General features: G+C 51.7%; 1 protein-coding gene across 1 annotated transcript; it reads right to left on the minus strand.

Annotated features, from left to right (window-relative positions):
- Positions 1-1,322: 1,322 nt before the first annotated feature.
- EHD2 (EH domain containing 2) lies at positions 1,323-18,837 on the minus strand. The gene is made up of 6 exons (XM_019752665.3): positions 18,703-18,837; positions 16,255-16,717; positions 15,651-15,748; positions 11,188-11,600; positions 5,777-5,941; positions 1,323-3,126 (listed from the first exon to the last, which is right to left on the minus strand). Exons 2-6 carry the CDS (start codon positions 16,656-16,658, stop codon positions 2,575-2,577), a joined length of 1,632 nt encoding a protein of 543 aa, XP_019608224.1. The 5' UTR covers positions 16,659-16,717; positions 18,703-18,837; the 3' UTR covers positions 1,323-2,574.
- Positions 18,838-21,839: the final 3,002 nt, after the last annotated feature.

Genomic DNA, 21,839 nt, shown 5'->3' on the forward strand with positions numbered 1-21,839 from the left:
CCAGCCGCTCAGGAATATTTTTTAATCTGAATATTATTTTTAATTTTTTACTTGGTGATTATTTTTAACCTGGTTTTCTTAAAAAGGAAAAATCTGAACCGTCAGTGGCTGACTCGGCACAAGACACGTTCCAATTTCAAAGAACATTTGGCTTCTCAATGTTCCAATCCTAGAATCCTGAAAATCAAAGAGCTTTCGGACTGTCGAGGTTGGAAGCACAGAAATGTATATGCCAGGAATGTAAGAAACATACACTGTAAGAACCCTAGAAGAGCAGACTCAGAATCAATAATCGTGGGCACGCTACTTATTAGTTCTACCTCAATTTCTTCGTCTGTGAGATAGGGAGATAACGGTACATCTGCCTCACAGCTTATTCTGAAGATTAAACGAAATAATATATTTACATAAAGCGTTTAATAATCGTGCCTGATATCTAAATGTTAGCTATTATTACTGCCTCGCCCCGGAGACTTCATTTTTGAATCAAATCTTAACTGTTTACGAATAAGAAAGGGAGCTCAGAGGCCCTCGGGCCCTGGCACCCACCCATAGGGATCCAGGGCCTCAAGAAGGCCGCTTTGGACTCAAAAAGGAAAAAGGACACGAAGAAAGGCGCCACATAGGGAACCCAGCTGGATCCTTGCGCAGAGTGTTGGGAAGATGACAGACCCGGGATCGTGGCCCTGGAGACCTGAGCACCGACCACCTCCGACCGGGGATTCACCAACAGCTCCCGAGTGTCCGCCAGAGGGCGCTGGAAGCCGCGGCGTCGGGGAGCGCGTGGCCACCGTGTCCCGGGGTGCTGTGGGTGTGGTCTTGGGTGTGTGTCCGTTGCATAGCGAAGGCCGAGTCCCCTGGGCGTGGGCGCGAGCGCACGCGTGGTGGTTCTGTGGGCAGCACCACCTCCACCCCTCCAGGAGCCCGTTTGTCCGTGACGTGTCAGGAATTGTGTACCCCAGTGTATGGGTGTACGATGGCGGACAGGGAGGGAGACACGTTGTGCCCCAGCTCGCGCGTACACAACTCCACGCCCCAGGGCTCGGTTCCCAGGCCCCCGCGGCGAGCGGTGGGAGGAAGGGATGTCCCGAAGGGAGGGCCCCAGAGTAACTTTTCTTCGGAAAATATGTCGGTCTGGCCCCCAGCCCAGGCCTGAGTCATTAGGCTCCGCGGCATTGAGTCATGGCCTCCACCCCTACCCTTGAGAGCTAGAAGGGGACCCCTCCTCAAGTCCTGCCCGGGGCTTTCCTTCCCTGGGGGTCAGAGGCGGAGCCTTTCCCCCCTCCACTCCCATCCCATCCCAAAACAGCCTGACTCCCACGTGGAAAGAAGCTTTAGTTTTATTCACTCTGTGGAGCCGCTATTCTGTTCACAGGCCCCTCCCAGGCATGGGGCGGAGGTGATGGTGAGCGTGGGAATCCCAGCCAGCACCTTGGAGGGGAGGGGGCATCGTCCCCACCTGTTTTCCTCTTCCCCATTTTTTACGTGGAGTCCCCACTAGGGTCAAGCACTAATATGTGGTGATGGCAGGAACAGTGGGGGGTTTCGAGGTCCCTATAGGGAGGGAGGGCTGTAGCACCAAGAGCCCGTCCCTCCCCTCCCACCCACATCCCTGAAAAGGGGACTAAAATAAAGCCCTGGAGTCTTTTATATCTGGTAGGGGCTCCACTTAAATATGGACTCATGGTGGACAGCGAGGCTGGGTCCCAGCAGTCTAAAATCCGGACCACTAGCTGTGGGGGCGGGGGGGGGGGGGCAGGCTGGGCTTTCAATCCAGGGCCGGTGGGCAAAGGGCAGAAATACCTAAGGTCGGACTGTCTGGGAGGAGCAAGGATGGGAAGGTCTTTTCTGTTCCCTAAAGATCCTTATTAAAGAAACGGGTATGACCAGAGCTCAGGGAGGGGCTAAGAGGAGTCCATCTGAGGAAGAAGGAGGTTGTGTCTCCCCTCTGAGCCCCCAGTGGTCCCAAGGCCTGAGGACATGATAGGGTGGGGGTCCTTGCCTGGGTGGGCCAGAGGAAGTGCAACAGGGGGCCTGTCTGTTAGTCATTTCAACCAAGTGGGCCACTCACTTATGGGGAGAGGCGAGGGATCCTGTCCAGAGTCAGGGATCAGACTGGTTAGGGCCAGTTGTGTGTCTGTGTGTGTTTGAGTGACTATGTAGGTGCTGTCTCCTGAGAATGTCGGCTCCATGAGGGCATATATGTGTCTATTTTGCTCCCTGCTGGAATCCCCAGTGCCTAGAACAAGCCCCAAACATCGACTGTAGTAGGTGCTCAATAAATACTTGATTGAATGATGAATGGATGGATGGCTGTGTGTGGTGTTAGTGTCGGTGTGACTGATGTACCTAAGTGTATGTGAGGGTAGATGTGAGAAGGGTGGGCAGAGAAGACTTGCCCCTCTCCTGGTCCCCTCTGTCTGGCAGTGGGGGTAGAGAGACCCCCATCCTTACAGCTGGGAAGGTGAGCAGGCAGGGTGCGTGTGGGCCAGGATGGGGATGTATGTGCAGCTGACCAAAGCTGGGGAGCCACAGCAGGGCAAATGGAGGGAGGGCCGGCAAGCAGCGGCAGCCTCACTCAGCGGAGCCCTTGTGGCGCCGCTTGGAGGGTGGCACAAGGCGGCGGGGCAGGTTGTTGGGCAGCCCATGGCCCTCGAGCTTAGCCTCGATAAGGTGGCTGGCCAGGGCGAACTCCTCGTCATCCAGCATGCCATCCCGGTCGACATCGCTCAGCTTCCAGATACGCCCCAGCACTGAGTTGGGGAGCTTAGTGCCCACCATCCAGGTCTTGGCTTTGGTGCCACTCAGCTTGCCATCAGCTGGCGCCAGGTTGTAGAAGATCTCGTCGTATTTGGACTTGTCCTTGGTCACCACCCACTCGGAGTCATCGTCCGAGCCCTCCTCGCCATCCTCCAGGGCTTCGTCAGGCCCCCGCTCCACGAATGGGCCCATGTGGGTGCCCTCAAAAGCGCCACCCTGCACTCCCACCTCTGTGCTCTCCAGCTCCTCCTGCCGCAGCAGGGGCATGAGCTTCGCAATGTCGTGTGTCAGCATGTCGTCAAGGGCCTCCAGCAGCTTTGGCTTCAACGAGTGGAATTTGGTGAAGTCATGAGCCATCAGCAGGTCCTGTGGGGAGGGAAGGGGGCATCAAAATGTCAGGGGGCACCATCCCCGAGGCCCAGTCCATTGGTGGCACCAGGACTCTTGGGCAGCTCAGGTAGCAGCTCTTTACTGAGAGGGGCAGATGTATTTGAATAGCTGCTTGGGCACCCACCACTCAGAAGAGATTTGGGCAACAGGATCCCATGGGTCCTCCCCTTGTGCCGGGCACGCCCCAGAACCACTGGATAGTAGGGAGCTCAGGGGACCTCCAATGACCCAGAGCAGCAGCCATTTGTCAGCTGGTGCAGAAGGATTTCAACATTTTGACATTAGCTCCAGCTTTACCAGAGTCCTAGACAGTCAGCCCTCAGCTGTGCCCATCCCCTGGGCAACCCAGCTGCCCAGCCAGCTCCCCCTCTGTAATGTAAGTTTAGAATATTCAATTCCTGCCACTCTGTTAGCCGTTACCCCACCACCCAAAAAGGGCTAAGGGGCTTGCTGCCGAATGTGGAGGTTCGCTTTGGGATGGACAGATCATTAGGAGATCCTGGGACCTCCCCCTCAAGTCACCCTGTGCCAGCACAGCTGTGGGGCTGGGTTTGTGGTCACACCACTTCTGACACAGGCAGCTCTAAGTCACCTGCACTGGGAAAGTCGCCACAAAGACAGACCCATATCATGGCACCACATTCATTTCCAGAGCCAAGACAGAGAGGGCCGCTGATCGTGACCATAAAGAGATGGGGGTGTGATGGGGAAGTGGGGGACAGGACTCCAAGGCCAGGTTGTCAGGGTTCCCACCCTGCTCTGCCACTTAGGAGCTGTGTATCCTTAGGCAAGTGACTTCACCTCTCTGGGCCTCAGTTTCCACATTTGTAAAACAGATTGCTAACACTCCCCTCGTTTGTGGGTGGGAAAGGCTAAATGAATTTGTCTGGATAAAGTACTCAATAAATGTCAAAGTAATATTAACAGCTGCTATTTAGTGCAGCAGTTCTCAATCAGGGGTGACAGTACCCCCCACGGGACAGTTGGGAAGATCTAGAGACATTTTTGATTGTCACAGCTGGGGGGTGCTACTGGCATCCAGTGAGCAGAGGCCAGGGATGCCTCTAAACATTCTGCAATGCACAGGACAGCCCCCTACAATGAAGAATTCTCTGGCCCCAAATGTCCGTGGTACTAAGGTTGAGAAGCCTTGATCTAGTCCAAACTCTGTGCCAGACACTGTTCTAAGGGGGTTGCAAACATTAGCTGATTCAGCACTCATGGCAATACCGTGTTTCCCCGAAAATAAGACCTAACAGGAAAATAAGCCTTAGTATGATTTTTCAGGTTGCTTGTAATATAAAATAAGCCCTACCATATTTCCCCGAAAATAAGACCGGGTTTTATATTAATTTTTGTTCCAAAAGATGCATTAGGACTTATTTTATACTACGAGCATCGTGAAAAATCAAGCTAGTGCTTATTTTCTGGTTAGGTCTTATTTTCAGGGAAACACGGTAGGTACATACTATGAAGATGCCCATTTTCCAATTGAAGAAACAGGCTTCGAAAAGGAAGTAATTTGCCCAAGTTCATGGAGCTAGTAAGTGGCCAAGGTGAAATTCACTACTATGATTCCTCAGAGTCTTGAGCTGGAAACATCTCAGCCCCAAAGGTCACATGCTTTGAGCATCAGCCCTCGGCCTGGGTCAGGGGCTAATCCCCCCCCATGCCAGAGCCAGGACCTCTCTCTATGTTCATTAGGTCACTCTTGCCCTGCCCACCCCCAGTAACTCTTCATTTACCTCATGCAACCACACCCAGACCCAACGCTTTCCCCAACACAGGTTAATCCTAGGTCTGGACCTGCGAGGAGCCTCCCAATGGTCCCCCAAGATCCATTTGTCCCTTCTTCCTCAGTCCTGGAATCCCTGAACGTTACCTGGACTAGCTGTCCACCTAGAGGAAAGACTACACTTCCCAGCTTCCCTTGCAGCCAGCAGTGACTGTGTGACTAAGTTCTAGCCAACTAGATGTCAATACAAGTTGGTTGCATGTGCAACTCTATAACAGAATTGCCCTGTTCAATACAGTAGCCACGCATGCTTATTTAAATTTAAATGAGTTAAAATGAAATAAAACGTAAAATTTCAGTTCTAATGTGGTTACCAGATTGCACAACACAACAGAATCCTTTCATCATTGTAGAAAGTACTATTGGACAGTATTGTTCTAGAAAGTGTCCTTAAAGAGAGTGACTATCCCATTAGCTTCTCCATCCCATTCCCGCTTTTCTTTCTGGCTGGAATGCAGACACAAGGGTTGGAGTTTCCACAGCCATTTTGTACTATGAGGGGTTCTTGGGCCTCCAGGAGGAGAGCTAAAACAGACGGAGACTGGATCCCTGGTTCTGTAGAGTACCAAACCAGCCCTGGACCATCTTCCAGGACTTTCATGAAGGAGAGAAATGAACTTCTATCCGAATTAAGCCACAGTCATTTGGGGTTTTCTCTTCGCTCCCTTATCCTAACCCATAAAACCATGCTCCCAGGGAACCATTTGTGGAAGGTTCTTTCCAGAATCTGCCATCCATCAATCCTGTTTTCATTTTCGAGGCCCCATCCGGGAGCCCACAGAAGCCACCTTCCCAGCACTCCTTGTGCCTCCCTCCTGGGAGACCACCCACCTGCATCTTCTGGCAGTCGGGGAAGTCGCCTGGAGATATGTGATGCTCCAGCTGAATCTTAGCGAAGATAACGGGCAGCTTGAGGATCAGCTGCTTCTTCTTGTTCTCCTTACCAAACACGGAGGGCATCTCCTTCTTCAGGTAGCTGATGATGTACGTGTGAACCTGTGGGAGGAGAGTTCTCACCTGAGCTTGCCTCAGTCACCCGTGGGGCTCATTAAAACACAGGTTCCTGGGGCCTCTGGCCCAGAGTAGCTGATACACTTGGTCTGGGGCTGGGCCTGAGAATTTGCATGTGAAACAGTTACAGGTGAGCAGCTGCCACCACAGGTGGAAGGGTTCCTCCTCTCTTCTAAGCAATCCCAGCCCCTCCCGTGGCTGAAACACTCCTCAGCCCCGCCCACTGCCCAGTCTACATACCAGTCTAAGCCTCTCCCTGGCGCTCAAGGCTCAGATGATTGCCTCGTCAACATTCCTGGACAGCTCCGTCTTAGGACGCCCTCAGTGGAATTCGGGTGCAGCCCCCAGAGCTGTGGCCCTCTCAGCTGTGCCCATCTCGGAGAACAAATAGCACCCCACTTCTCCCTCCCCAGTGGAGGCCAGAAATCGAGAAATCACTCCTGATTTCGTTCTTACTCCTCACTGGCCACTTACAACCCCACAGCGAGTCCTTTCCTTGCTGCCTCCTAACTCTCTTTTTCATTTTTCTCCACCTCAGTGGCCACCCCCCCCAGTCCCAGCCATCACCATCCTTTGCCTGAGGAGACACATTGGTTACCCCACTGGTCTCCGGGCTTCTCCTCTTGCCCCTACAATCCCTTCTCCATGCAGCAGCAGCTGGAGGGATTTTTTCTTTTTTCTTTTCCCAAGGAACAAACACCAGACCACTAGACACTGCTCCAAAATCTTGATTTGCTTCTTATCCAAGTTCAAAATTCCTACCACAGCTGATAAGGCCCTACAGAAGTAATTCTCAAAGTATGGTCTGGGGAACCCCAGGGGGTCCCGAGAGACCCATAAGGGTTTACACAATCAAAAGTAACAAAAAATAATAGTATTAAGACACTATTTCTCTTTTTTACTCTCATTTTCTCGAGTGGTCAGTGGAGTTATTTGAAGGTTACAACACGTGGAAAGTCAGACATTAAAGAAATTTACAAAGTGTAAAATGGGCTCACTGTCCTTCCTAATTTTTTTGTTAGGAAAAAATAGTTAATTTTCATAAAACATCTGTTACTTAGGTTAACTTAGGCTTATTGTTATTTTAAGTGATCTTATAATATTATCGATATTTGTTAATATAAATTAACATAAAAAACCTACTGATAACATTTATAATAAATTACTACTTATTAATAATTATATAATTATTAGTTGTTGGTTAATTATGAGATAAATAAACATTCTTTCATTTTTAACCTCTAATATGATCAATATAGACAGATTTCGGCCATGTATATGCAAACTATTTGGGGTTCTCAATTATTTTTAAGAGTGCAAAGAGGTCCTGAGACTGAAAGGCTTGAGAAGCAATGCTCTACATGATTTGGCTCCTGCCACTTCATCCAACATTATCTCCCTTCACTCACTACTCCAGCTTCCTCACCTGTCTTAATTGTTTTACCAGCATGCAAACCCTTTTCCTACCTCAGGGCCTTTGCACATGCCACGCTGCTTAGAACTCTGCACTGCACTTCCCACAGCTGGCTCCCTCAGCTTTCTTTTAATGTTGCCTCCTCACAGAGGCTATTCTATGAGAGGTAGGTGCCCCAGCCATCACCATCCAATTATTTTCTGTCTTCATCATTTTCACCTTCATCGTTTTGTTCACAACATTTACCACAATTCATCATTATTTTATTTGTCTTTTGGTTTACTTATTCTGTCTCCTTCCATTGGAGGGCTGGGATGTCATTTGTTCCCTCTGTCCTCAGCACCGGCAAAATGTGCACATAAAGCACTCAAGAAATATTTGTAAAATAAACCAACGAACTTGGGAACCTTTGAGCCACAATCTCATAAGTTATCAAAAAATAAACAAAGAGGGCAGAATAATGAGCACAGTATGTCCTTTTTTTTTTTTTAAATAGGAAGCTCAATATTTAAATGTATATGCTTAAATAAAAACAGAATATGTCTGGAAAAAGACACAAAAAACTACCTACACCTCTAGGGAAGAGACCCTGAGAGGTGGTGGGACGAAGCATGTTTGACAGAGCATGAATGCTTTAATGTTCTTAAATGTTCAATTAAAAACACTTGTTTAATGAATCATCAGTTTAGAATGCTAAAAATTTTAGTGACTCTGGCTGCTTCTGAGTCCTCGTCTCCTCCCACTTCCCACCACCCTGTCTCCTGCAGCCACCCTGGGCTCCTTATTCAAACATGTTCCTGCCTCAGGGCCTCTGCACTTGCTGTTCCCTCTGCCTGGTATGGTCTCCCCCAGATCTCCACTCAGCTCCCCTCTTCCTCTTCTTCAGGTCTCTGCTCCAGTATCACCTCTTCTGGGAAACCCTCCCTGATGTCCCTAAAATAGCCCCTCACCAGTCTCTCCTCTGCTTCATCTTTCTTCATAATCCTTATCACATACAATATAATATTATAGATTAATTTAATACCCACTTCTCCATTACAAAGTAATTCTACAAGAAAAGAAACTTTGTCTGGTTTGCTCCCTGCTGTATCCCCAGGGTCTAGAACAGTGTGTATCGGGGGAGGGGGAGAGACACGTGGTAGGTGCTTAGTAACTTGAATGAATGTCATTGGGCTGCTCAGAGAAGCTCGGCATGAGGGTCAGTGCATTTGGCCTCTTTATAGACTCAGACTCTCCCAAGACCTTGGCCTCAAGTATCACAGCACAGTGAAATCGCCCCTTCTAGCAGTTATCACTTCTACCGAAGGGCAGAGCCCAAGGACAAACCCTACATCGTACAGAGGGGTCACTACCAAGCGTCCAGAAAGGCCTTGTACCCTTGGAGGAGAGCACAGGGAAAGGTAAACAGTTGTTTGATGGCTGGACCATGTGTTGTAGAATCATATGTGGGGAATGAGCAGGTGACATGGGGCGGGGAGGGGCAGCGAGTCTTGGTCACAGTGGTCGCTGTATCTTGAGCGGCACTGGGGAGCCATGGTTGAATCTTCAGGAGGAAGGGGAAGGAATGGTCTGTAAGTGTGAGGGGCCAATCAGGACAGGGGTGTGGCCAGGCTGGTGGGCGTGGCCCGTGAGGCTGGGCCAATAAGGTGAGGGGCGGGGCCTAAGGGCGGCTACTCCGGGACCAGAGAGGGGAGGCGAGAGGGCGCTGATGGCTTTTCCAGAGAGGAAACGGGGGAAGGTGCCAGGAAGAGATAAGGTGGGAGGGCGGGGTGGGCCGGGACGCGGGTCCCGGACTCCGGGGTTTGTCCGGGTTTCCGCAGCCGCCGCGGGGGCACCAGGTGTCGGGCCCGACCTTGCCCCACCATACTGTGGCCCTGGGCTCCAGCTCCTGACGCTGTCTGCTTCCCCAAGGCCTGGGGAACAGGGGTCCGTGGGGAGGGGGGGGCGGGGGGGGACGGGGATTAGGGCGAACCATGGGGGGATTGAGAAAGATAGAAAGACGGAGAGGTAAAGGCAGAAGAAGGGAACTCAGGAGAGAGAGAAAGAGGGAAGGAGAGAGGGAGAGAAAAGAAGACACTGAGAGAAAGAAACTGAGAAAGAGGTAGAAATAAGGATAGAGAGAGACAGTTCAGAGCCTGGCAGGAGAGAAAGGTGGACTCTGAAGGCTCCAGCCCACACTGGGCTGCTCCCTCCCAAGGAGGATTCCTGGGGTGGGGGTGGGGGCTGTGACTCACCCCCTTCTCCACTGCTCCTTAAATCAACACCTCAGGCCCCTCCACCCCCCATAACCTTCTGGGCCTCCCTGCCTGCCCAGCTTCCTGCCCCTCCTCCACCCTGGCAGCCTCCCCCATGAATGTTCCATTCAGCCTCCAAAATCACTCTGAAACCAGTGCTCTCCTCCCCTTCCCCAAGGCCCTGTCCTGATCCAGCCTCCTCCCCGTTCATGGGTCCCCTGGTCTGCAGCCCCTGTCTCACAGCCCTTGAATCCACCCTCCAGAAGGCAGCTGGAGTCTAACGATGTCCCTCCCCTGCATTGACCCTTTCCACGCTCCCCAGCTCTCTCAGCACAAAGCGCGGGTTCCTGGCTCCAGCCCTGGGTGGTCTGACTGCCATCCACCTCCACAGCCTCAGGTTCAGTTACTTGCACTGCCCACACTACGTTCACCTGACATTTTCCCTGTTCCTTGAACCTGCCACGTTCTACTTCCAGTCCATGTGTTTGCTGCTCCCACTGTCTAGAATCCCTTCTGCTCCTTGTCCTCCTCATCCTCTAGTTCACAGCTCAGGTGCTCTCTCCTCCAAGAAGCCCTCTCTGATTACTCCCAGCCTCCCCAGTTCTAGCCCTGACCATGCTGGGTTGTCCTTGTCTGGGGATGGGTCTTTCTCCTCCCCTGGACTGCCTTGGTCACTGCTGTGTCCCCTACACCATCTGGAACAGGGCCAGGCACAGAAGAGTTTTTGTTGAATGTGAGCGTTTGTTCAATGTCATTAATTCAATAAATATTTACTGAGCACGAAATCTGTTCCAGGCACTGGGGATACAGGGAACAAATCCAAAGAAAGATCCCTGCTTTTGTGGAGCTTAAATGTGAGTGGAGGAGACAGGCAGTAAACATAGAAACCCAATGAATGGATAACATAAGGCCAAGCAGTAATGACTACTATGAAGAAAACTACAACAGGGATAAAGCAGGACTCGCAAGGGGGGTAGTTAGAGTCATAAAAAAGGGAGGGCAGGCAGGGAAACCTTCCAGAGAGGACATTTGAGTAAAGACTTGAACTAGGTGACAAGTGAGCCATGTGGATAGCCAGGTGGGAGGGGAATGAGAAGGGGGAGGTCTCCAGGAAAAGACAATAGCAAGTGCAAAGGCCCTGAGGTAGGACTGAGGCCAGTGTGAAGTGCAATGAATGATGGGAAAGGAGTGGAAGATGAAGACAGAGAGGAAAGGCAGGTTGTGGGGGTGAGCCACAGGGAAGGCCTGGTTTTTGCTGAGTGACATGGGAGTCCTGGACTGGACATGGTACAGTCTGATCAATGATAGGTGACGAATGAAGGAAAAATATGACAGAAAAGACAAAGACAGAAACGCAATGGTAGAAGAACAATTCTCCATGCAATTCTGCTTCCCCCAGTCCACTCTGCACCAGAATAATCCAGTTTAGAGAACTCTCTTAGATTAGACAACTAACTAATCAGAGAGCTGATAAATCCGTGACTAGCAGCCTCTGACCAAGGAAGATCAAAGGAAAGGCCAGACTGCCTCTGCCTCCCTGTCTCTCAGTACTGCCCTTCCCCCTGCCCCCCACCCCTACTCACCCGCACCAGCCGGGCCCTCTTCACGAGGTCATTGAGCTTGCGCAGGGCTGCGTGGCGTGGCAGGCCCTGGATGTCGCGGAAGAGGTCCTGCTCCTCCAGCTCGAATAGGCGCCGGTTGTCAGGCACCAGGAGGGGCTGGGACCAGAAGGAACCGATATAGACGCGCAGCACCTCGGGCGTGCCCACCACCTTGCCCAGAGCCCACATGAGCGCCCCGTAGACACGCATCAACTGCTGCGTCTCCACCATGTCGGCCTTATTGAGCACCACACGGATCTTGTCTTCGTGGCCTCGCAGAGCGCCGATGGCCTCAGAGAACTCGTCGGAGATCTCCAGCTTGTGGGCGTCAAACAGCAGGATGATGAGGTCCACACGCTCGGCGAACCAGCGCAGCACGGCTGGGAAGTCATAGCCTGGGGGAGGGGGGTGGGACAAAGATCAGCCCCCCACCCTCCAGCCATACGGAGGCATCTATTTGGGTTGATATCGGACTGTACGGATGTCCAGGTTGTTAACCATCAAAATCCTTGTCTACGCAAAATAGCCAAGGCCTCTGTGTAGCCCACTACTCTGCCCCCCAGCCCCCAGAACAACTCCTATCAATCTGGCCCCAGTCTCTCAAGCCATCTGACTACAGGGGACAATCACCCCCTCCCCTTTTTCATTCATTCATTCTGCAGACTAGTGGTGTACATTGGTCCGGGTGTACAAGTTGTTAAAATACTGAACTGGTTCCTAACAGACACCTTGTGTGCTTCCATGGGCCCCCCAACCCCCCAAGTGTCTCCATCACCCCAGCCCCTCCCCAGGCCTGTCTGATCTCCCCACAACCCAGCAACTAGAGAGTTCACGTTGGCCCTGACAATGCTCTTGTCATAGCAGATGTTAATATCTTTCATGTATTTACCAATACTGACTGAGAGTCTTCCGTGTACCAGGCCCTGTCCTGGGCACTGGCGATACCACAGAGGACACACATACAAGGCCTTTGCCCTCGTGGAGCACCCATTCCAACAACTGGCTCCTGGGTTCATTCATTCATTCTTTCACCACTCATTTCCTCATTCACACTATTCACTCCCAAGGGAGGCTTGGGAGAACAGAGAGGTCAGTCAGCAAGAACTGGGTTTGAATGCTGGCTCTGCCCCCATCAGCTGTGTGACCTTAAGTAGGAAACCTCTCTGAATCTGTTTCCTCTTATATGACATGAAACTCGTAACAGAACCAACCTCATAGGACTGGTGTGAACATTAAAAGAATATAAATGAGCTAGCATATATAAAGAGCTTAAACCATTTACTAACAAATGTCACCCCAATAAATTTAATAAAATTAAAAAAAAAAAAAGAGCTTAAACCAGTGCCTGGCACTGAACTGTACACTTAAAATGGGTGAGTTTTAAGCATGTAAATTATACCCCAATAAAACTGTTAAAAAACAACAACAACAAAAACAAAAAACAGGGCTGGCCTGGTAGCTCAGGTGGTTGGAGTGCTGTGCTCCTAATGCGGAGGTCACCGGTTCGATTCCCACATGGGCCAGTGAGCTGTGCCCTCTACAGTTAAGCCTGTGAACAACGGCTCTCTCTGGAGCTGGGCTGCGGTGGTCTGCGGTGTGCTGCCATGGGGTACCATGAGTGGATGGTGGCCAGCGTGAGTGGCCAGCAGCCATCGTGAGCGGCCAGCAGTCGGCGACAGCTGCCATGAACTGCTGTGAGCGGCTGACCAATGACCGGCAACCAACGGCCTCAGCTGAGGGGAGCACAAGGCTCATAACACCAGCATGGGCCAGGGAACTGTGTCATACACAACTAGACTGAGAAACAACCACTTGAACCGGAGTGGGGGGAGGGAGGCGGAAGTAGGGGGGGGGGGAAGAAGAAAAGAAAACCCCACTGCTGAGCGCATGGTAAGTGCTGAACAGGTATTAGTCACGATGCGTGCCAGACACAATGGGGGAATCCTTCAGGAGCCATCCCCACAGCCGCCTGCTCTGTGCTGGGGCCATGGCTTGCTCAGGCAGTCACAGTCCACTTGGGACACAGAGCTGTCCCCAGAGGGTCAGGCTGGGATCCGGGAAGCCCAGAGAGCTGCGGGAGCACAGAGGGGGTGCCTGACCCAGCCTGGGGGGTCAGGAAGGGCTTCTCGGATAAGTGACCACAGAGTGGTCTGGAGGATGAGGTGTTAAATGGCAGAACAGGGGAACCATCACTGATTCACCTGACATCACTTCATGCTCTCCCTGATTCAACTCATCGAATCCGCAAAACAACCCCAGGCAGACAGACACTTTTATGACCCCCATTTTCCAGATGAGGAATCAAGGCACACAGGTGGGAGTCCACAGAGCAGGAGCCCTCATGGGGGAGCTGGTGCCAGGCCCATCCTGCCAAGGAGGAAGCAGGCTCCTTATGGCCGCTGGGGAATGGAATGGACTGGACGGGTGGGGGACACTGGGGGCAGGAAGGGCCAGGTCATTAGAGGGACTGCAGCTGGGGCCCCCTCCTTCCCCAGTGCCTACATAAACACACACACCAGCCCAAATTTGGAAAGTGTGTCTCATGCGGGAGGGAAGGAGGGAAGGAGGTTGAGTCAGTGTGGGAATGGGAGACGTGGCAGAGAGAAACCCAGGGCACACACGCACTCACACAGGAAAAACAGTCGCATTAGCACTTCCATAGCACCTACTGTGTGCCGCACACTCTTTTCAGTGCTTCCCATGTTTTAACATTTAATGTTAACCCTCGCTGTAACCTATGTGGCTGACACTATTATCAGTCCCAATTTATAGTAGCTTGCCCAAGGTCCCACAGATTAAAAAGAGCAGAGCCCAGATTTGAACCCCGCCAAAGGGCTCCATTCTGCCACAATCACATACACGCATGTTCACAGATATTACACACAGAGGCAGCCACACACTCCACCAATGCACACACACATGAATGCACACACACGTGAATACCCAGTAGCACACACCTGGTCACACGCTAGAAGTTGCAGGCTCCCAGAGACACCCTTGCTCACAATCTAGGACGTACACAGATATGCGTGGTCACACAATCACAAAGACACTGTGTGAGCCACAGAAAGTAACAGACACGAGCACACACGCTCGAGCACACGACTGTACACAGAGATACCATCACATGCAGTCACACACAATCCAACAAAGACCCTCAGGCTTATACAGTCCCACACGGCCACACAAAGTCACACACAGGTACAACCACAAGCCCAGCCCTGACACACACAGATGCACAGACACACCCAGAATCTTTCATAATCCCAGTCACACCCCAATTACACACTTTCCCAGCCACACGCTAAATTATCCAGTTACACAAAAGATTCCCTTACACACACACACTCACCCAACACTTCACAATACAATGGCATACAGAGACACAATAACACAAAGTCCCCCACAGTCCTTCAGGGGCGCAAAAAGTCACAGCCACAGGCACAGATTCTCAGACACACACAGGCACATCCACACAGAGAGCCAGACAGACTCTCCTCCTCTGCCTCCTGCCAGGGAAGGAGACCCGTTCTCAACTCTCCCCCCTTCCCACTACGTTTGGGCCCCCCCACCTGGCACCCCTGCGCTGGCTTGGAGACCCGTTCCCTCTAGCTCTCCCAGGAACTCCCTGCCGCCCTTCTGCCTCCCCCCTCCGGCTGGCAGCGCGCCCTCCCAATCGCTTCTGCAGCTGCCCCCTGCCTTTCTCTCCAGGGACGCACGAACACTGGGGCTGGGCCTGCAGCCAGGAACACCGTAACGCTCCGCGCCCTCACCCTACCCCAAGGCCCAGCCTCCCGGTCCCCTCTGACCCACACTGCAGCCTCTTTTGCCCCAGTTCCTGGCCTCTGGGGCGCGGAGCAGGGGACTGAAATGCTGGGGTGGGGGTGTGGGGTGCAGATGCTGAGCCACGCTGGGCAGCGGTGGGGGCCAGGCTCTGGAGGCCCCGCTGGAATTCGCCTCCTGCCGCTCCCCCTGCACAGCTGTTTATAAATTCCACGCCAGGCCTTGGCCCCTGCCCAGATCCCCCCTCCCAGCTCCTTCTCAACCCCATCTGTGGCCCAGACTCGCCAGGAGCTCACAGTGCCCAGGGCCTCCCTGCTAAGCTCTGTCTCCTCTCTGGGCCTCGAGTTTCTCTGTCTCTCTGTCTATGACTTTGTGTATCTCTGTCTCTCTGTCTCTGTCTCCCTCTCTGCCCTTCGGGATGCCCAGACATGCAGCTGTGGCCTGTTCACACGTGTTCACCCACCACCTCCCCCACCAGCAACGTGCACCAACATGGGGGAATCACAGCCTTTCTTCCACCAGCTCCCTTCCCTTCCCAGCCAGCTCAGGGCCAGCTGACACAGGAGCAAGTCCTAGCAGAGACCCGGGCTGCCTCCCTCAGACCCAGGAGCCCAGGCCCCCAGCCCCTCCTCCCTCAGACCCAGGAGTCCAGTCTCACTTACCACGGCTCACTCTCTGTTTGGCACCTGACAGGATACCTGGGGTGTCAATAATGCTAATGCTCTCCAGGACTTGATTGGGGAGCTGGGCGCACATGAACCTGGGGCAGAGGGAAGGGCAGGGGTCAATGGAGATGCAGGAGGAAGGCAAACCAGGTCTGCACAGAGGGTGCATCAGGTACAGAGGACAGAAGACTTGAAAGAGAAAAGGAAGATCAGGACAGAGAATAACTATAACAAAAATCAGAGCTGATATTTACTGAGCATTTACGCATACTTTGTGCCAGGTGCTGTTCTAAGCACTTTGTAGGTATTAGTTCCTTTAGTTCTCACAACAACCCTATGATTATCCCCTTTTTCCAGACCAGGATAAGAGAGACAGAGAAGTTACGTCATTTGCCCAAGGCCGCCCAGGAGACAGGAGTAGAACCCAGGGAGGCTGGCTCCACTGTTCCTCTAGAGAAGGCAGGGGAGCAGAGGCAGGAAGGGGGGAGGATCAGGTAGAGAGAAGGAAACTGGGGCTGAAAAGGAGAGAAACACGGGTGGGGAAGGGACTGAGATGGGGGCCAGGGACAGGAAGATGCCTCCTTGGCTCCCAGCTACACACCTGTTGAGGAAGGTGTTTCCAAAGGGGTTGAGTTTTCGGAAGGGCTTGTCTGGGTCAACGACGAGGGCATTGCCCGGTACGGTGCCCTCGGTGTCACCGTGCATGACGGCCACAAAGCAGTCGGTGGTAGGCTCGGGCCCCACACGGGAGCCTGGCACCTCCTGCTCCAGCAGGTACTGGATGAAGCTGGTCTTGCCTGTGCTGTACTGGCCGGCCACCAGCACCATGGGCTTGCCATCAAAGTCGGCATCCTCCAGTGCTGGCGAGTGGAAGTCCCCGAAGCGGTAGTGCTCCTCCAGAGGCAGCAGCTTGGTGCGGTACAGCTCCTTGAGGGCGGAGGTCACTGTGCGGATGGCCTCAGGCTGCTGGTTCCGTGCCCCGCTTCGCTTCAGCCAGCTGAACATGGTGGCTGCACGCTACCCTCACTGGGCTTGCCCAAGGAGATGTGCAGGGAGAGAGCTGCCTGTGGGAGAAGGAGAAGGTGTTGATGGGGGAACTGGTGGAGGAGGAGGAGAAGGAAAGGAGCTCAAGGTGGAATGCGTAGAGGAAGAGGAGTATAGAGCACTAATGGTGGACGGCGGGAGGTGATGGCTAAAATAGGAAGAAGGAAGAACTGGAGGAAGAAAGAGATTAACAGTGAAATGACTGAAGAAGGGGAGTTATGGTGGAAGACCAAGGGATAGACAAAGGGAAGGATGCAGAAACTGCCTGGAAGAAATGTATTCCTTCATTCCTTCATTCTGGTCTGCCTCCCATCTCCCCTTCCATCATTTCACACATTGTTACTGAAATCACGCCATGTATCAGGAGCTGTAAACCCAGAAATAGGCCAGACACCAGCCCCCACCCACTCAGAGCCCCCAGTGAGGAGAGGACCTGGGCACAAGCAGTCAGTGATGTCTGGGAAATGCGAGGCAGTGGACTTGTGGGCACCAGAAGTGGATATGATGAACTGACCACAGGATCAGCAAAGTTCTGGAGGGGCTCACTTTTGAGTTGTTCCCTGCAGAGTGGGCATGACAAGGGCATTTAGGCTGAGAGAATAGTGTGTGCAAACTCCTGGAGCTGTGAAATGTCTGGACGGAGTGGCTGGACACAGTTGCACGAGGAGTGGTGAGAAATAAAGCTGAGAAATTGCCCAGGTGCACCCAGGTCATGAGGGCCTTGGGCATTCATAAGAATAACTCAACATATATGATCACTGCATGCCAGACACTGCTCTACCTCATTTAATCTTCATAACAACGTTGTAAGATAGGGTTATTATTATTCCCACTTTTCGGACCAGGGAACGGAGGCTCAGGAAGATAGCAATAACTTGCCAAAAGTGCTAGAAAGTGCTCATGCTGGGACTTCAGGCAACCTGACCACAGAGACTATCATAGGTCTAAGGAGTTAGGGAAAGAAAGAACTACCAACCCAGCAGCAACGAGCACCCCCAGCACGCAGATGTGTTCTCTAAATTCCCTCACTAGCCTTTCCTTCTCTGTAGGATCTGTAGTGATGTCCCCTCTTTCATTCCTGATATCAGTCATTTGTCTCTTTGTTTATTTTTCCTTGATCAGTCTAACTGGATACATATAATTTTACTGCTGTTTTCATGGTCAGACTGACGTCTCTAAATATCATTTTCCACTAAAAGATACCGGAGCTCCTTAGAGAAATGGCTGATTCTAGGGCTGCAGCACAGAAAGAACAAGTGAACCTGGGTTAGATAGTGGGGAAGTACTCAAAGATAGGTGGGGCAAGTCACAGGGACACAGGACCCAGACTGATGGGACTTCCACTGCCCAAAGATGCAACAATTTGAGCATCAAAAATAACTGAAAATCAAATATGTTAAAAATCCATAAAGCCATAATGATTCTTAAAAAAAAAAAAAAAAAAAAAAAGGGTAAAGGAGTCAAGGCAGGAGTGTGGGAGAGGTAGAGAAGAGGTGGGAGCTGGAACCTGGGATGCTGGCAAAGGAAGGGGGCTTTGGTCGGTGTCCTAGGCAGGGAGAGGTCTGGGGGACATCACTGGAAGGTTTGGGGTGGCTGGACAGGCGATGGGGTTGGTGAGGTAAGAGAGGAGCTCGTGGGTGGGAAGAGGACCAAGTAGGGCAGAGATGGAGGAGGGTGGTGTTGGGAGACCCCAAAGAGGGATCTCTAGCTGAGAGGATGGGGAGGAGAGTTGAGCGCGACTAGTGGAAACCGGGGTGAGTGGGGGAGACTTGGCAAGACTGGGAGGGACGTGGAGAGTGAGGGACACTGTTACAGACTGGAAGGGGCTGGGGGGAGCCAGGGAGACAGGTTTCGGGAGGGGCTGGGGACACTTGGGAGAACTTTAGACACTGCGGGGTGTGGACTGAGGGTCTTTGCGAGCAGGAGACTAATCGGGAGCAAAGGCAGGTTCCGGAGCTCCACGGGCAGGGGTTGGGAGGCGACAGCTGTGGTCGGGGCCACTCACCGATGGGGTGCACAGGCGGCTGGACAGGACGGGCGGGCTGGGCAGGGGTCCCGCGGGAATCTGAGGCGCCGCGGAGCGGCCTGTGCTCGCGGTCCCGTCCGGAGCCGTCTGAGCCGGGTGGGGCCTGGAGCGGGGAGGAGGGAAGGGAGGGGCGGGGGGGGGGGCGGGACGAGGCGCCCCCCCTCAACCGGGCACCCGGCCTCTGGCGCCCCCTGGTGGGGAGTGGAAGGGCGCCTTCGCGAGGTGGATGAGGGAGGGGCTTTCCATTCCGGGGTTCAAGTTCTACCTCCACCTCAGGCACTGGGCCACTCCCTGATCTGGTTTCCCTTCTTAACACGGGAATAAAAATAACAATAACAACAGCAGCAATAATAACAATAATTTTAAAACTTAAGTGAGTTCATTAAACTCCTCAGCTCACAAACCTCCCTAGCTCCTCTCTCACTCAAAGTAAAATCCAAAGTAGGTGGCCCACAAGGTCCTGCACTATCTCCCTGTTCCCCCTGCCCCCACCTCCTTTCCTCTCCCCCTGGCTCACTCCACTGCAGTCACTCTGGCCTCCTGGCTGTTCCACCAACACACCTCAGGGCCTTTGCACTTGCTGTTCCCTCCACCTGGAAGGACTGACTTGCTCCCACCTCTCCTTCAGGTCTCGGTGTATACTCAAGTGCCACCTCCTCAGAGAAGCCCTCCCTGATTTCTCTGATGCAGCACCCACCATTTAGCCATATGGTTCTCTTTTCTCCACCGGTCTTATCATTCTACATACTCCACATTTTTCTGCTTAAGTGACTGTTTCTCTCACAGCAACAGAAGCCCCATGAGGGCAAGGATTTCCAACTGGATGGTTCCCTGCTGGGTCCCCAGCCCAGCACAGTGCCTGACACACTGAAGGGGCTCAGTAAGTATGTGTTGAATGAATCCCTAATGTTTACTGAGGGCTTCCTATGTGCAAGAACCACTCTAAATTCTTTGAATTCTCAGAATATCCCAGAGAAGTATTATTACCCTCATTTTACATGTGAGATAACTGACTGAATCTTGGAAAAGTGAATTCAGAAAACCCAGAGAGGTTGTTCAGGGCTGAGTGCCACGCCTGGCCCATGGTAGGTGGTTAAGAAAAATCAGCCCTAATAATCCAGGTCCAGAGCTGGGTTTTCCTCCCAGCGTGGGACTCAGAGCGTACAAGGTCTGAGTCCAGTCCTAGCCCGGCTACTTGCTTGCTAGAAAACCACAGGGAAGTGACTTTGCCTCTCCAAGCCTCAGTTTCCCCACCTGTCTTACTTCACAGGACCACTTTCCTTGGGTCCTGCCCCCCCCATTCCTCTCCCCAGTCCCCACTTCATTTTGCTTTTTAGCTCTTATCACTACGGCCAGAATATATGTGTTACCTATTTCCTTTTTTAAAAAAATTGATTGTGCTTGTTTATTGTTAATGTTACTTATTTTTAACCTCCTCCCTGTAAGAATGTCAGCTCCCTGAGGAATGGGACTTGGGTCTGTTGTGTTCACTATTGTCACCCCAGTGTCTGCTGGCACACAGCAGGCACTCAGTAAATGTTTAATTGGTTAAATGCAATAATGTACATAATTGGGGTGATATACATGTAAATAAAAGGCCTGGAACTTAGTGACAACTAATGTTATAATTGCTAGGAGCCAGGCTCTATTCTAGAAGCTTGACGTGGACCATCTCCCTCCCACCTAGGAAGTGAGGTCCTGTTATATTATTGTTGTTATTAATCCCATTTCTCAGATGGGGAAGTTGAGGTACAAGGAAGCAGTCTCTCTGGCACCAGGAGTGGAAAGACAGGAGTCCAACCAAGTTGTCTGAAGGCAGAGCCTTGCTTTCATGTCTTGCCTGGGGCCTCTCATCCTGCTGTGTCCTCAGATGAAGTTCAGGAGGGTCCATAAACTTGGACTGGGGGGGGAAATGACATCTGGACTTTACACTGAAATTCAGGTTTTCTTTCACCCATGAATGTGAGCCACAAAACACAATAGCATCAGCAGGACCTGTGTCACTGTCACTAAGATGAATCGCCGATGTTTTCATCTCATTTTGGGTGTTTCAAAGATTTTCAGTAACTGTTTACTCAGTATGATCGGACCCACCGCCTGCTCTTTCTAATTAGTGTGTAATTAATAGCAGCCCCTATTACCATGTCACCAATTTGTGGGTTTTGAAATAAATGGATAACTGTATTTCAGTATAATTGGTTCCTTTGTATTCCTGTGGGTTTTATTTTATACATTTAAAGATATTCTAGGAAGCGGTCAGTGGAGTGAAATGTCTCTGAGAGTCGACACGACACTGCCTCATTAAATACGCTTTGAGCCCTTAATAACTGAGGTTACCGTCTCATCTCGCTGTCTCCCTGCTCTCTGAATCAGGGACTCTCTGAGATCTGTCCCCAGTGTCGTCCAGCTTCCCTGATGCCCTTGCAGCCTCTGGAGCCCCTCCCTCAGGGCATAAGCTCAGATCTTTTTCCCTTTTTAAAAAAGTTTTTAAATTTTTAATTTTTTTCAGTTACAGTTGATTTTTTTCCCTCTAGCTTCCTCCTTCTCCATTTGTCAAAACTGGATGGAGAAATTCTGGCACATTCTACAACATGGATGAAACTTGGGGCTATTATGCCAAGTGCAATAAGCCAGCTCCCTAACAAACACTATATGATTTCACTCATATGAGGTGTTTAGAACCATCAGATCCATAGAGACAGAAAGTAGAGTAGTGGTTGCCAGGGACTGACGGGAGGAGGGATGGAAGGTATTTTTTAATGGGACAGAGTTACAGTTTTGCAAGATGAAACAAGTTCTGATGGATGGTGGTGATCATTACACAATGTAAATGTGCTTCATGCTACTGAACTGTATACTTAAAAATGGTAAAATGGTAAAATTTATATTATGTATATTTTACCATAAGTGGGGGCGGGGGGGGGGGAAGATGGAGAAGGCAGCCAGTGAGCTTGGTAGTTACGTGAATGAACTTTGGGCTCCGTCAGTCTTGGGTTCCAATCCTGCTCTACGCCCAGGTGACTTGGGCCCTGAAGTAACCTTTGGAGCCTCTCTCTTTTTCCAGATAGCTCAGCTGTGGAAAAGGGAACCATATAGATGGCCACCGAGCTGCTTCC

Source organism: Rhinolophus sinicus, chromosome 8, assembly GCF_057876585.1.
Source record: "Rhinolophus sinicus isolate RSI-liver-muscle chromosome 8, RSI-T2T, whole genome shotgun sequence".
Lineage (NCBI taxonomy): Eukaryota > Metazoa > Chordata > Mammalia > Chiroptera > Rhinolophidae > Rhinolophus > Rhinolophus sinicus.

What these genes read in the sequence shown, in the direction of transcription:
- EHD2 (XM_019752665.3), bottom strand. Translation starts at nt 16,658, where the DNA reads ATGTTCAGCTGGCTGAAGCGAAGCGGGGCACGGAACCAGCAGCCTGAG. An exon ending in CAAACAGAGAGTGAGCCGTG is followed by an intron (nt 11,601 to 15,650) that starts GTAAGTGAGACT and finishes CCCCTCCCCCAG; the next exon opens with GCTATGACTTCCCAGCCGTG. An exon ending in CCGACTGCCAGAAGATGCAG is followed by an intron (nt 3,127 to 5,776) that starts GTGGGTGGTCTC and finishes CCCTCCCCACAG; the next exon opens with GACCTGCTGATGGCTCATGA.